Raw genomic sequence first — 16,945 nt, 5'->3', positions numbered from 1 at the left:
AGTCCCGACAAAAATCCTCACGCAGGTTCGACACTCAAAACATAGAGCCGACATCACCATTACCCGCTCAGTCTTCTCATCTGCCTTGTTTACCCAAAGAAACGTGTAAGGAAATGAATGCAATTTCATGTACTGTTTGTCTTTTCAAAGCTGTTCACTATGATGCAGAGGAATCATTGTTTTTCCCCCCAAGGAAATCCCACTTACTGCTGTCCGTCTTTCTCTGTCGCTGTTAATAATACATGAGCTGGTGTGGTCTGTCTAAAGTCCTCACTTATCACCAATACAAACTGAATCATTTACACATACAGTATAGTGTCCGCCACTAGTATTGGCACCCTTAAGCTGGATTTATACTTTCCACTGACTGCAAAATGGTCAAGGCTTTTTTTTTACTCGCCGCATTCGCCGTTGTGATATTCTTTAAAATTATGGATAAACAGATGAATAAACAGAGAAGTAGAAAGTTTCCGGAACTACGTCATGTCAATAATATCATTCAATATTTTTAAACTAGCTATTTTTATTGTTTTTATAAGTTATTTTTATGATTGTAAGGTTTGTTATAACTATTCAATATTTTTAATCAAACTCTGATGCATCTCTTGCTTTTGTTCATTTCGCAGACAGTTTTATCTATTAAAGTTTATTAAATTATTATTGACAAGAGAGCATGGGTTGCTCTATAAATATATATTTTTTATTATGGCAAGAATAAAGGCAAAAAAAGTACACTTACTAAAAATACAGATTTTTAGTAGGATCAAACCGATAGGATCAAATATTCCTTTCTAGTTATCAAAGAAATAGTTTGTTCCTTAATTTTAGTTTTGTAACTATTGTAATTGTTTTAAATTCAAAATTGTGATACATACATCAGTGTAAAACCTATGACTGGTGGAAAAACATATTCTGTAATTGTGTATCTGGGTCTCCACTTTTGCCATGGCCTCTTTTAGCTTTAACAAACTTATCCCTCAAGTTTTTCCAAACCTTTTAACAAAAACTTTCCTTCTTTCCCACGGCTGTTGCAATTTCTAGCCAAGAATTATTGATCATCAGGTTATCTCTATGATCACGGATCATAAAAAGTTTGAGACAAATCTCTTAAAAGTTATTCATATTCAACTCAAAAAAAAAAAACATGTGCTCCGCCTGCCGAAATAATGTTGCGCGCTCCCAAAGTGAACCTCTGCAAACACAGCAAAGTTTACCTTTTGCTCAAAATACTGTAAATACTTTACAATAAGTTTCCATCAAACACTGTTAATATATTTATTAACATGAACAAGCTATGAACATTACTTTTATTACAAGTAAAATTTTGTAAATGTTCATTCATTAATTTTCCTTCGGCTTAGTCTCTTTTTCAGAGTTCGCCACAGCAGAATGAACCAACCAACTATTCCAGCATATGTTTTATGCAGTGGATAGCCTTACATTACTGGAAAACACCCATACACACTCATTCACACATACCCACTCCTACACTACTGCCAATAAGTTCATCCAATTGACTTATAGCACAGTTTTTGGGCTGTGGGGGGTACTGGAGCAACCAGAGGAAACCCTCGCAAACATGGGGAGAACATGCAAACTCCACACAGAAATGCCAACTGGCCCAGCCAGCCATTTCTGTGTGGAGTTTGCATGTTCTCCCTGTGTTCGTGTGGGTTTCCTCCAGGTGCTCCGGTTTATCCCCACAAGTCCAAAACATGTGGTACAGGTGAATTAGGCAAGCTAAATTGGCCTTAGTGTATGAGTGTGAATAAGTATGTATGATGTTTCCCAGTGATGGGTTGCAGCTAGAAAAGCATCTGCTGTGTAAAACACATGATGGATAAGTTGGCAGTTCATTCTGCTGTGGCGACCCCAGATCTATAAAGGACTAAGCTGAAAAGAAAATGAATGAATAAATTAAGTATTGAACTATGATTGGTATATACATTTATTATACTATAATGGAACCTTATTGTAAAGTGTGACCAAAATCAGCCATAAACAAATATCGACTAAATGTTGCTCTCAAAAAACTGTTTAAAAGAAAGCGACTACAGTTTTATCAGTTCTGCACAAGTCTTTAATTGACCTGATGAAAACATTTTTGTTCAAAACATTGTTGTTTTAATAAACAGTGTGGCGATTTTTGTTTTTCAACAAATGAATGTTTAATTTGAACTTGCGTTTTTTTTTTTTTTTTTTTTTTTTTTGGATGTGCACGTTAGAGTTTAAACAAAAACTAAGAACAAATAATTGCAAATACAGGACAGTTTTATCAAAAAAATATCAAAAACATTATTTGTTAAATAAGTATGCCAACCGTATGAATTAATATTGGCACAATAATCCCATTACTTTACTTTTTTAGTACATTTGGGTGATGAGAAAAGGGAGGTTGTATAAACATTATCTGCTTTTTCACAGTGGTGTAAAAATGAGGAACCACAAAGACCAAACTCACTCAATCATTCATCTCAATGGGTAAAACCAAAGAACAGCTGTGATTTGCAGGAAAATGTAATAGTAAAAACACTGAAATTGCCTATTTCTACCATCAGAGTAACAACGAATAATCTTCAGTCAACAAAATGTGTTATAAATCCACCTGGTACAGGACCAAGATATTTGTTTGGATGATGGTTCTAAATTGTCCAAAAAATCTCCAAAAACCTCAGAAATGCAGATTGGGCTCAGAAAGTCTTCAAAATCCAACATCACCTGCATCACAACAAACTGATTTAAAAGGGTTTCTAGAAGAAAAAAAAAAAACAAGAAGCAAACCTTGTTTAAAAGATGTCTAATAAACGTCCAAATGTAAACCTCTTTGCTAAAACAAGGCTAAATTTGGGCTTTCAGTATAAATATAGATATCTAACCATAGTCCAAATGTAGCCATCAATTAGACAGGAATGAATAACTACACATGTAAAGTCTGTCTATTTGATTGGTAGTCTATTTTTGGACTAGATGTCTATATTTTCACTGACTGCCTTATTTTAACAAAGACATCTATTTTTGAACGTTTCTTAGATGTCTTTTAAATGCTTAAAAGCTTGCTGGGAAGTCTCTATTCTTATCCAAAAACAAACTCAGCCATTTTTGTTTTGTTTGTTTGGTTCTCCATGAGCACCTTAAGCCTCATTCACATTGCCAGTGATCATTCATTTGAGTGAGCAACTTCCGGCGACTCCATCTACGTGAGCGACAACAACCACTGGCAACACGGTGGGCATGTCGATTTATGCTACAAAGTCTTTCTTGAGTGGCAGCCAATAGGAGCACCAGTAGAGCTCTTGTGATCCTTTCTCAACTCGCTCAGATGCCGGTCAAATTCTTCATGCTGTAGACCTACACAGACCTGTGTTTGCAGCAGGTTGCCACCTACAGTAGAGCAATAGGCAGCTACAAAGTGGCTGCTAGTGTGAATGAGGCATCAGTGCTATATGTTGACGCATTAACCACTAGGCTATGAGCATGACTTTGGTTTTGTATTTAATATTTGGTGAGAAAGAAGAGTCAATATTAATGTATAGGACACTGTAATTCCTTTAGCCAATGTAATCTCCGCTCTCCTCTTATGGTTCTTCATCTTTCTTATCTTCTGTGTGTTTTTTTCCAGGCACAAGAGGAGCAAAGCAAGCTCTCGGAGTCGGCGTGTGCGGATCTGGCTGTCTGAGCGCTGGTCTCTGTGCCAAATCAACCTGTATGAACTTGTGTTGTGGCTTCGCAGCTCTGCTTTGGCCAGATGCCTCTGTTATCTCCTTAACTGCCTACCACACACAAACTGAGAGGCTTGAACACACTCGGTTTTTAACGGAAGCTGACTGTAAAAAGTCTTTTTTTTTTTTTTATAATGTTTTCCACAGTCATGGAACTTGACTTACAGTGAGATTATGATGTGTCAAATCAAATTCTTCTTGCATGTTTTACGTCCTTGTTAATATGTTATTTTAAAGTACTGTGCTTTAGTATAATGCCTTGAACTGCGCATATGTCACATCTCAAAAATTCATGGAAATCTTTTATTTCCTAATCTCATACTGTTGATGAGAAGATTAAATGGTAACACTTTAGATTAATGCTTCATTAGTTTGTTAGTTAATGTATTTACTAGCAATAACTAAGTACCAACAATCTTTTAAAGCATTTATTAATCATTGTTTAACATTAACTAATGCATTAATAAAATCCAAAGTCGTACTTGTTAACATTAGGTAAAACTGACTAGCTTTTTTACTTTATAAATAACATGTTGTAATAACATTGACTAGTGTTAAGAAAGTAATAAATATAATAATAAATGTATTACTTTTAGTTTATGTTAGTAAATCCTAACATAACTAATGGATCATTATTTTAAAGTGTTACTGATTAGACATTTAAATATATAACATCTGTGGCAAAAAATAAAAAAAATATATATTTATTTTAGGACTTTTTATTGGGTAAACGGGTGTTTTATTTTTATTTTTTGGTCATCCTGGCTCAATAAATGGGGGCATTTGTATTTATCTGTGTTTGTTTGGATTTTTCCTTTTGTGAATTTTTTTTAATGGGAAAATGTTTTCACATTAATGAAGGAAGCAGTCAGTAAGTTTAGGAGTATTGTGTTTTTAAACCTCACTGAATGCAACAGTTGAAGCTTTGAATAACATTCACTCTACAGTGTTGTCTACAACGGGTTATGGTGGCCAAGAAAATAAAGAGGTTAGTGGGTGTTGTTGTACTATTAATAAAATACTATTGCAGTTTTTCTAAACTATTACATATTATTGCATCTAAAGAATTACATATTGCTATATTTTCTTTTTTTCATTGTCATTTTAGCTAAGGTGATACATTGTCTTCAATATAAATCACAAATAACTACAAATATCAGAAAATAAAAGAAAATTGTTAACATAAATAGTGCTTACTCATCCAAAAAATAGGAAAATGCAAATACTTTTTTAAAATTAATTAATTAATTTATTTATTTATTTATTTATTTATTTATTTATTTATTTATTTATTTATTTATTTATTTATTTATTTATTTATTTATTATTATTGTTATTATTGTTATTATTATTATTATTATTATTATTAAGTTGTAGTAATATTAATATTATTATTGTACTTGTAAAATGTGTCGTGGAAGAAGACTATTTGTTAACACTTTGTTTTGATGGTCCATTTGAGTATTAGTAGACTGTCTGCGTAATATCTGCTAATACTGCTCCTTCAACAAACATCTAACTGACTATATGTAACTTTGCAAGTACATGTCAACTTACACTAACCCCAACCTCACAATCTACTTATAATCTAATGAGAATTAGTTGGCATGTAACTTAAATTTAAGAAACGGACCATCAAAATAAAGTGTGACCAACAATTTTTTTTTTTTTTTTTTTTTTTTGATTAACTAGATTAGGTATGGGTTTATATATTAAATAATAATAATGAATAACAAATGTTTTAGTTATTGGATGAGAACTGTGATCGACATCATTCTCGAATGCCTATATTATATTTCCAAGTCAGAATATCACTATAACTTTTTCAGTAGTCCAGTGCATCAATATCAGCTTACAAATGCATTATTGTATCAGACTAGATCTGATTCAGAGGGTAGCTTTTACATCTGTTACACCCAGTTACACCTTCCCTTCCAGGTTTTTTTTTAATTTTTTTATGCAGGACCCTGAGTCCCACAGAAAATCCCTCTCGTCATCAGGCCTGAAGGCAAGAGCCAGCAGCTGAAATACTAAAGCCCTGCAGCTGGAGAGCAGATTGTGGCTGATGGACTCAGTTATCTGCTCAACAAGTCTCAAAAACCAAATTGCTGGATCCCGGCTTCCCGTTCCACAATAATGTGTCATTTACTGTGTCCACAGCTAATCCTGTCAGGCTTGAATTGCAGCTCTAGCGTGTTTCCAGGAACTGTGCAAACTTGTAATTAATAATTTTAGGGGCTGAGGTGCTCTCCGACTGAGTAAGTGCACTGTTATGCTGTCCTGTTTGTTTAATTTAATAATAATAATAATAATAATAATTATTATTATTATTATTATTATACTTTTTTATTTATTTAATTATTATTATTTTTTATTATTATGCTGTAGCTCTTTGGCCCTCTGTTGTGTTGTTTTTTTAGGTGATGTGCTGTTGTTTGTCGTGGTAAATGGAGGTAATTTTTTTAACTAATTTATTTCCGATTATTTTCGTAATTAATTAATGTGTTTTTCTAATGCCAATATTTGTGTCATATTTAATTTTTGTTTTTGTTTACCATATGGTGTTGACAACAGGAGTAATGAAGATAAATTTTCAGCTTTGAATCACAGATAAATAACATTATAAAATGAATTATTCAGTCATTTATTAAATTTCTTTTCGGCTTAGTCCCTTTATTCATCAGGGTTCGCCACAGCGGAATGAACCGCCAACTTATCCTGCACATGTTTTAGAGAGCGGATGCCCTTCCAGCTGCAACCCAGTACTGGGAAACATTCATACACACTAATTTACAAACATACACTAAGCCCAATTTAGTTTATTCAATTAACCTATAGCTTATGTCTTTGGCCTATGGGGGAAACCGCAGCACCCAGAGGAAACCCACGCGATTACGGGGACAACATACAAACTCCACAAAGAAATGCCTACTAACTCAACTACACTCAAACCAGCGACCTTCTTGCTGTGAGGCGTCAGTGCTAACTGTGTCCCCCAAAAAATGAAAAAATAAAATAAAATTATATATATATATATATATATATATATATATATATATATATATATATATATATATATATATATATACATACAAATTTAAATGCATATTTAAATTGATATTGCCATATTATATTTGATTTTATATGGGTGATTCTAGAATTGTGAGTATTTTTGCATCTACAAGATTAACCTTCTATCATTTTCAAAAGCATACATTTTTATGAAACAATTCTGAACAATAGCACAACTTATATCCAGTTATCGCTAAAAATCAGGGGTGTAGATTTAGCATGGACAGAGGGGACGTGTCCCCACCAATATCCATCAACTATTCAAATCTCCCCAAAAATAATTTAATTCACTAAAAAAAAAGAACATCGCACTGTCAATATTAACCTAGACATGCAGAAAAGGTTGAATCACGTTCTCTCCTCGAGTCGCACCACCCCCGCAAACACATATGAACAGTGGCAGATTTAGGCATGGTTAATTTGGCCTATCGCCCAGGGTGGTGTCTTGCTGGGGGCGGCACAGGGAGATGGTGCAAAAAAAAAAGCTTTGAGAGATACAATTTACTTTCTGCAAATGTATTAATTTAGAAAGGTAATTGCATAATAAAGACAATAGGGCCAGTCACATTTGGCATATTTTGCACGCGCAAGTTTGTTAGTCTCTATATGCAACCGAAACAACCCTGGTGAAAGCAAATCGATACATGCGCACAGAAAACCATTCCTGTGCGCTGCTCCTGCTCTTGTTTACATGCACTACGACAAAGTATGCACCATTCATGCGTTGTGAAACCAAGTAAAGGCCTTTTCTGTCACTTCTATGACACCTTGTGTTGACACCTCAAGTTTTACAAGTTGACAAAACTGAAGCTTATAATATGATGAGGATCGTATTTTGACTAAGCATGGCTATAAAGCAGAAAGGAGAGATAGAGTCAGGGAGGTAAGACTTTATCAAATTAATTCTCACCTTGAGCCAGGTCTAAGATGAACAGATAATTCTATAAAACATATTCTTTTGTATTCTTTAGAATTGTCATAATTAATATACATGCAAAATATTTCTTGTGATTTTAGCAGCATACTTAGCATACTTAGCTCACTCCAGTTTTGTCTTAATGTTGTTTTCCAGTTACATTTAGGATTGTTATTTATTTAAAATAATAATTGTATTATATTAATATTAATAATAATTTAATTTACAGTAAAGCTAAATATTTTTAATAATCTCAGTTCTAGTTTTGTCCATATTTTTCCCAAAGTATGTGTGGTAGTTGTCGTATATGGGATGATTCAGCCAGGGTGCCATTTAAGCTAGAATCACCCCTGCATATGAACTCTGTGATTGGCTGTCTTTCCCTGCTTCCATGTGAGTGACTGTAGCTGTGTTGATATACACACAGTGCCAAAACTATGCAGGGGAATTTCCCATGCAAGAATAAGATGTGTGAGGTGTGTGACACACACAAGTGAGGATGGCGGCAGCAAAAAAAAAAGCTGGTCACATAAACTCAAGTTGGCTACTAAATGATATGGTATTCACCCGTCCCCACCAATGTCAAGTACAAACCTACACCCTTGCTAAAAAATAATATTAGTATGCCTATTTAAGGAAAGTTTGTCTTAAAAATATGAACTTAAAGACTCCCACTATGTATTCTTATTTTTCACTGTCTCCTGAATCTAGTCTAAAAAATGATCAAACTTCAATTTTACTACTTTAACAAAGGATAATAATATATGGAAAGAACAACTTTCAAAAATTACTTCAATTAGTAACACCTAAAGTAATTGAAAAAAAAATTGTTTGGTCACAATTTGCTAAGAACTAAAAACGAACAGTACTTGTACAGCATTTATTAATTATAGTTAAACATTTGCATCCAAATGCATGCTTGTTAATGCGCTATGAGTTAACATGAGCTAACTATAAACAAATGTATTTTCATTAACTAACCTTAACTAACTTGAACAAATACAGCAATAAATGTATAGTTCAAATACAATAAATGCATTAACTAACATGAACTTTCTTATTGGGTAACACTTTAGTTTAGGTCACAATTCATGCTATTAACTACTGGCTTATTACCTGTCTATTATTAAGTAATTAACTATTTATTCATAATTATAAAGTATGATCTTATTCTGCACCCCTAATCCTATTTATAACCTAAACCCAACCTCTAAACACCTTAGTCATTTATAAAGCTTGTAGTGTTAGTTATTGGTAAAAACCGTGAATTGTTACCTAAAATAAAGTGTTACTCATTGTAAAGTTTTACCTTTTTAATAATCTATAAAGATTTTTCTTTGTGTGTTAATTCACCAATTTACCTTTTTGTGATGCAGTTAATATATTGGTTCGCTTTTTGCACATGCATTTTTTTTTTTTGGTCTTGTTATTGCAGTTTAGTTGATAAAAAAATGCGTCTTATCTTTGGTGTTTAACACAAACATGGCTCTGCTGTTTCTCTGGTCCTCTGCTTTTGATGAGTCAGAAGTGGAAAATCTCTCTCCATCTCTCTCTGCTGACTCACAAACGGACAATGGCTGCTTTCCCTTATCACTTTCTTCCCATCTCTTAATTAGGCTCGACCTCTGTAGGCAAACCCAGAGCCAGCGTTAAGCCTGTGTCTGCCTAGAATAAAAAATCCATCCATCTTGATCAAAAAGCTGAGGCTGGAGCTGCCAAATGTAATCACTCTGGTAATGTGTCCGAAGCCTCCAGTGGGACAGAAAGAAGGCCAGCAATGCTGAGGTGAAGTTCAGTTTCAGGTGTGTGCTTTTGCTTTACCTTCAGTACAGTTTGTATAAGATGTAACTATTTAAATAAATCATTTACATTTAGGGTTTGAGAGAGAAAGATTTATCTTTGTGTTTCTGAAAATTTGAACATATTGTTAAAGTGGTCCTCAATCACATATTAAAAGTGGTTTAAAGGTTAGAAATTTGTCTATATTGGACTAAACATTGTGTTGAAACAACCCAGTGTTGTGTTAAATTCAATTTAAATTAAATTAAATTAAATTAAATACAAAATTAAAATATAAATTAAAATAATAAAATATTTCAAAATAATAATATAATAAAACATAAAATAACATATAAAATAATATTTATATAATTTAAAAAATACAATTAAATTGAATAAAAAATAAATTAACTAAATTTTAAAATAAATTTAATATAAAATAAAATAAATAAATAATTCAAAATAATAAAATTATAAAATATATCATAATAAAAAATACATAAAATTAAAAATAAAAATAAATAAATTAAATAAAAAATTAAATAAATATAAAATTAAATAAAACAAAATAAATAATAAAATAAAATAAAATAATAATATAATAAAACAAAATAAATGTAAAAAGATTATATTTCAATTAACTTGATTATAAAACAAAATCCAATCAGATAAAAAATCTTATTGGTGCTAAAAACATTAAATAGCAGCTAAATAATATATACAAAATAAGTAATAGAAATAAAATAGCTCATTGGTGCTAAAATCACTTATATCATTATCATTATACGGGTCGGTACGCGTCAGGCTTGTGTACTCTTTTGGTGGGCGTGGTGTATGACAAAGTTTCAGTTGATGTCATTCTCGCTTAAGGAAATGTCTACAGTATAGCTGTACGGGTCGTTCACATATCATATGAGAAGCACTTCTCACAAAACAGAAGCTTTATACACATAAATACTTGTGTATAAGCGTTCATTTCTAACCTTTCTATGAACACGATCTGATTATAACTGCAGATTAATGATAATATTGCAAAATAACCTACTGCAACATCTGCAATTATATAAAATAAATAAATAAATGCAACATATATAAACACATACAACCCCTTTCAGTCTCCGATATGTTACTAATTACAGAAAAACTACACACAGCATATATTTAGTCCTTATTTGGTTTCAAAAACACCATGCAACATATATCTCACAGTCAGTGCAAACCTCTTATATGTCTCTTTAATCTTCACCAGCACGTAACCTCTTGTTAGAAAGTAATTCCGTCATTCCGAGTTCATAATAGTCCAAAAGGTGTGGATAATAGTTAAACATGGCAGTTTGTTCATGTTTTAGGTTGCTGAAATAATTATTTGCTTCTTTGTTTTTTTCCGGCTTCTCCTTTGTTTTTTCGTGTCACTCTCGCATCTCTCCGTTTCTGACAGGATCTGATGTCAGAAGCACTTCAATAATCATGCACACGTTATTATCATGAGCTCAAAAATTTCGTTATTTCAAATATAGACACGCGGCGAACGCATGCGAGAAAGCAAAACCGCTCACGCTTTAGATGACCTTGTAAAAACCTACGGGGCACAGGGTAGATTCTGCTCTGCTTCTTGCCTTTGTGGCTGTTCATCAAGACGACGACAAGGTTTGTTTGAGCTCGGGTCAACCATGGCTTGTTATTAAATGTATATATTATTACAACGTAATGTCTCGGCCGTGTATTTTTAAATGGCAATTCCTTTGTTTTCATTCTTCTGGCTTGTTGCACGAGCAAGTGATGTAAACCAATAGCTTCCAGTTGCGCGTCTTGCTTCGCCTTTTGGTACCCTTTTGTCACGCTAGGTACACATTGCAAAGGGTACCCAAAAAGTGATACGGTACGGTTCACTTTTAGGTACCTTTTGACAGTGGAAACGGCCATAAAAGTGCACCGAACCGAGCCATACTTTACAGTACCACTCAGTGGAAAAGGGCCAATAAATAAATAAATGAATGAATGAATGAATAAATGAGCAATATTTTTCTAAAAAATGTTATTAAATTTATAAAATAAAATAAAACATTTAACACCCATGCTACATCACTGGATAAACGCTGTTTCTGTACCATTACTAAATAATTGACTGAATAAATTAATAAAAATAAAATAATAATATTAAAACAAATTAATTAAATTAAATTATCCTTGCTTTCATGTAAACTTCTATATCCGTTGATGATTTTGTATCACTGGATTGACCTGTTCTCTAGTCTTGTGAAATCTTAGATTATTGGATCAAACCCAACCAAAAGTGGGACATCCATATTTGGCACCTTTTGCTTACTCATTTAACATTTGTCATTAGTTAAAGACAGTATTCTTAGAAGGTAAATCCACTCTGTAGTATCAGTGCATTAATTAGATCATATTTTTTCTTTTCAGTAATAATTTGGAAAAAGTGTCCATGTGAAAACACTGAGAAGAAAGGGAAAGCACAGTTTCATGGCCATTTGGTGAAATTTTGAGGTTTTTCTGAGATACGGCGGTTTAAGCGAAGCTATAGATTTAAGAGGAACGGCAGCCATGAAAGACATTTTAATCTGCTAATGGAAAATCACATTACATTTTTCCTCTCCAATTTGCCTCGTCTTTAGTGTACATTATTATAGGTTCTGGATTGCAGCGCAGGCTTGGATGGAGCCACTTTTCTTCTGGCCGTTTGCATGGTAAAAGCCCAGCATTTGAGATGGAGATTACTGCTCTTTCCCCTGGGATTATCTTCATCTGCTCTTATGCAGCATGGACTTTTTCTCATTGCACCCCATTTTTTTCATCAGGTGTATGTGTGTGTTTGGTTGATCCAGAGCATCTTCAGTGTTTCACTTGTCTGATGACTTAGTATGGGGAAACTGATGTTCATGTAATCCTGCCAGTCATCATCTTCCAGGTAAAGAAAACTCCACTTGCTTCACTTAGCTAGACATTTATCCCCCCAGTATCACTCTTCCAGTTTCTGTCTAAACATTTCCATAATATATGCTGTCACAGATCTTTTAATTAATTTATTTGTTTGTTTGTTTTTTTGTATATTTATTTGTTTGTTTTTGTTTTAGCACAATATAATGCATAATGTATGGTGTGGAAGACATATAATAATAAAATATTTATATTTATTTGTTTAGCAAATGCTTTTATAGTAGCTTACAAATTAATAATATAATAGATTCCAGCACATATTCATAACATCATATACATATGTAATATATGTATTATTATATAATGTTATTAGATATTAAATATGTATAAATAACTGTTATAATGGCATGAAATTAAATAAAGAGATCTATAGATGATATATAATGCAAAAATAATATTTTTCTTTTGAAGAATGCTTTCTTTTAGTTTGCCTGAAACAAAAAAAATAAAAATAAAAATTTATAAAATATTTAAAGGTAAATATTATTATAAATATAGGTAAATTATCATTAGATACAGTGCTCAGCATATATTTAAGTACACCTCTGACAAATCTTTGTTTTTAAATTCATATTTGGATTAGGAAGCTAAACAATATTATATTTGTGCACATACATTAGATTAGTCAGTACTGAAGCCAAATCTGGATCTATCTAACAAAATAACTAATGATAACCTTCCAAAAACTAGTACACCCAAATTCATATGTTAAAGAAAAATATTAAACAAAAATTTATAAAAGAGGGAAAATCAAGTGAAGCAAAAAATGTTGTAAATTTTGTGAAAATTTTGTAGGTTATACTTTTTTTGCAATATTTTGCTTGCAGTTAATTGTATTATCTTTTATTTTCTAAATTTGTTTGGTGACTAAAATATTATTTTAATAACTATATCTGTTTAATAAATCTGTTTTGTTTAAAATGCACCAAAATAATATGTCTATATTCACTGAGAAATGGATAGAACTATTCATTTTCAAAATGGGTAGTACTCAATTATGCTGACTTTGTTTATAAATATTATCAGTTGGCTACAGAACAAACTTTCCTGATTGACCTAACTAACGTTGTTAAGCCTTTAAATTTCACTAAGCCAAGCAAAATAACTAGTAAAATTTTAAGTACTGTCATCATGGCAACGTTAAAACAAATTAGCTATTAATTAGTTATTAAAATTAATATGTTTAAAAATGTGTTAAACAGCACTTGGGAAATATTAAAAATAGAATTGAAATTTCACAAGAGGGCTAATAATTATATATTATATTTAAATATATATTTAAATTATATTTAAATATATTATTATTATTATTATTATTATTATTATTATTATTATTATTATTATTATTATTATTATTATTATTATTATTATTGTTATTGTTATTATTATTTAAAAAGCTATTATATGTTTATTGAAACAGACATGGTTCAAAGTTACAAATCAAACCCACACTGTACTGTAGATGTATTATTTCCAGTTGAGCACTGTTCCTACATGTAATAGCATTTTTATTCTCTGTCTTTTGCATTATTTGATGATATTAAAATGATAAGAAGGACTTCAGGCCGACAAGTGTCTGGAGAAATAGTTCATGAAAGACAGGGAAAATAGATGAACAGAAGGGCTAAAAAAAACACCAAAGAGTCTAGAAAGAAGTGTGCATGACCAAAGAACAATAAATCCAGTGAGCATGTGTGCAATTCCTCTGCGTTCTCTGGCTGCACTGGGAAATGAGTTCATTTAATACTGTGAAATTCCATTAGAAGAGAACATGACGATTTTGTAGAGCAAGCAGGCCGTTCGCAGGCCCTCTTACACACTTATAATTCCCCCATAAGACCAACTCTGATGAAACGGCCAAAACATATTTATTCAGAGATTTAATCTCTGTAATCGCAAAAATGGCTTAACTGTTGCTTTGGAAACAGACCAGAAGTGAATGACCTTATTGCGTGTGTACACGTTCACCTCATGTGGAAATGTGTAAAGTTCAAATCAATTTTCAAGCGTTTGGCAACGAAACTAAAATTAGGGCAATGAAAACAATATAACAAGTGCAACACCTTCTAACACTAATAGATTTGATACTCTGTGAAAATTCAGGACATTTATGATTATTTATATTTTATGCTACAGTGGCATACCTGTCAATTGGGATGTGAAAATAAGGGATATGAGGATTGCATAGGAGGGGTGACGACACCTCTAATGAAAAGAAAGGGAATCATGCCATTTTTAAATTTATTTCAAATATGTTTTCATGCCTAAATAAAACAAAAGCACAGAACAGACTCACATTTAAGAGCAAGGGGCAGCCGCTATGGGTGGCGGTATGGGTTGCGTATAGGGAGGATCGCCTCTCATGTTTATTGCCGCCCTTCATAGAAAGATTAAAAATATGGGAGAAATGGAGGAAAGTACCTTAACGGGATGATAGCGGGATAGAACTGTAAAATACGGGGGAATCCCGGGGAAAATGGGAGGGTTGACAGGTATGAACAATGGATTAGCTTCATACATTGTGATCTTTAGGATGTCAGATATATTAAAGCAGGGATGCTCAATCCTGTTCCTGGAGATCTACCTTCCTGTACAGTTTAGCTCCTACCCTCATCAAACTCACCTGAACCAGTTAATCAGGACCTGAAATCCACTTGATAATTACAGACAGGTGTGTTTGATAAGGGTTGCAACTGAAATCTGCAGGAAGGTAGATCTCTGGGAACAGGATTGGCCACCCCTGTGTTAAAGTATGTCTGTATGTTATATTTGTTTACACCATTGAAAGCAAAATTATTATAACTTAAAAGATTTTATTTTGCTAAGTTGTGTTTAATAGAGCCAATATTTTTTTTCAGTGTTTCTTATAATACTTTTTTTTCTTCTTGTTAAATTTATTTTTGTTTGGCTGGAATGAAAACTGTTTTTTAGTTTTTTAAGATAGTTTTGAACTTTTTGTCATGATCACCAGCGATCCATTCCTGGCAGATCGCTTGTGATCTACAAATATCACACTAGCAAACTACAATTCCCATCATGCTGTTTACACCACACCTGTTGCCATTCACCACTGATGACTCACACACAGCTAAATCCTGTCAGCACTGATCATCTGGACTACTTATACACCACACATACACCAGTTCAGTACCAAGTCTTTGTTTGCAGTCATCATGTGTTAGTTTAGTTTGCTATTTGTTTTTGCCTGCTGTGTTCCTGATCTTAGCTTTGTTTTTTGTTTTTTTTGTTTTTTGTTATATTCTGACAGCCGCTTAGTTTTTGACCTGTATGCACCTGCTTTGCCCTTGTTTTGACTATTGCATTATTAAATTGCACTTGGCTCTTTACTTTGTTGTGCGAGATTTGACCGCGCACGTGACATCTTTTACACTGACATTGATGAGATATCTCATTAATTAAGAGACAATGCTTACTAATTGACAAGTCAAATATTATGTACTGTCATCATGGCAAAGACAAAAGAAATGAGTTATTATAAATTAGTCATTAAATCTATTATGTTTGGATAATATGTTTATTATGTTGGGGTATATTTACAATATTACATAATATTTTACAAATTAAAATATACACACACTAATCAATCAGTGATATAGAGCCATATGTTTCGTTTTCTTTTCGGCTTAATCCCTTCTTTATCAGGGGTTGCTGCAGCAGAATGAATTGCCAACTTATCCAGCATATGTTTTGCGCAGCGGTTCCTTAGCTGCAACCCATCACTGGGAAACATGCTCATTCACACACATATACTACTGACAATTTAGCTTAACAAACAAAAAAAAAAAATCATAAAGGTTTACAACCACTGGATAGGAAGTAAATAGTGTGTAATTATTTATTTTCCATTCATTCTCCAGCCTCCAGCGCCTAGACTTACGGAGACACGAAAGGGATGTGATTGTGAGGAAAAAAATAGGTGAAAGAAAAAAAAATGGGTGGGAGAAAAAAAAAGTGATACATATATAAGTTTTTACTTTCTTTCACAAAGATGTTTCACAAACACTTCCTGTTTACTTCATGCATGTCAGCCCTACCATTTTTGCCAGGATGCTGTTGTATTTTACCATTCTATACTATCATCCAATCATTAAGTATGTTCCCATTTTTCTTCACTTAATAATAAGATGATAGTGGGATAGAATGGTAAAATACAGTAGAATCCCCACAAAAACGGGAGGGTTGACATGTATGAAGTGAACAGGAAGTGTTTGTGGAAAAACTATTTTGCGAGGGAAAAAAAAAAAGAAAAAAGTTTTCCTATCAAATTTTTTTTCTCTGCACAGGAAGCTTTGCCGGAGTAGAAACGGTTGTGCCCAACTGAGCTTGGTTTCTCTCCTGTTTTTTTTTTTTTTTTTCCTTCACTTTTGTCAATTGGTGAGGTTTGTCACCACTGTCGCCAATGGCACATCAATGGATTTGTTCTTCAGTGTTTGGACTTACAGCAGTGAAATTTTTATCACACTGAACTTCATCTCTGTAA

General features: G+C 32.7%; 1 protein-coding gene across 1 annotated transcript in view; it reads left to right on the top strand.

Moving 5' to 3' along the window:
• Positions 1-4,511, top strand: part of adck1 (aarF domain containing kinase 1) — a 267,173-nt gene extending 262,662 nt beyond the window's left edge. Inside the window, 1 exon segment of the mRNA NM_001123049.1 lies at positions 3,620-4,511. Coding sequence (NP_001116521.1) covers positions 3,620-3,788 — 169 coding nt within the window. The 3' untranslated portion in view covers positions 3,789-4,511.
• Positions 4,512-16,945: the final 12,434 nt, after the last annotated feature.

The sequence above is a fragment of the Danio rerio genome, chromosome 17 (genome assembly GCF_049306965.1).
Source record: "Danio rerio strain Tuebingen ecotype United States chromosome 17, GRCz12tu, whole genome shotgun sequence".
Classification (NCBI taxonomy): Eukaryota; Metazoa; Chordata; class Actinopteri; order Cypriniformes; family Danionidae; genus Danio; species Danio rerio.
The sequence above is the reverse complement of the archived record's forward strand: the minus strand, read 5'-3'. Positions and strand labels throughout refer to the sequence as shown.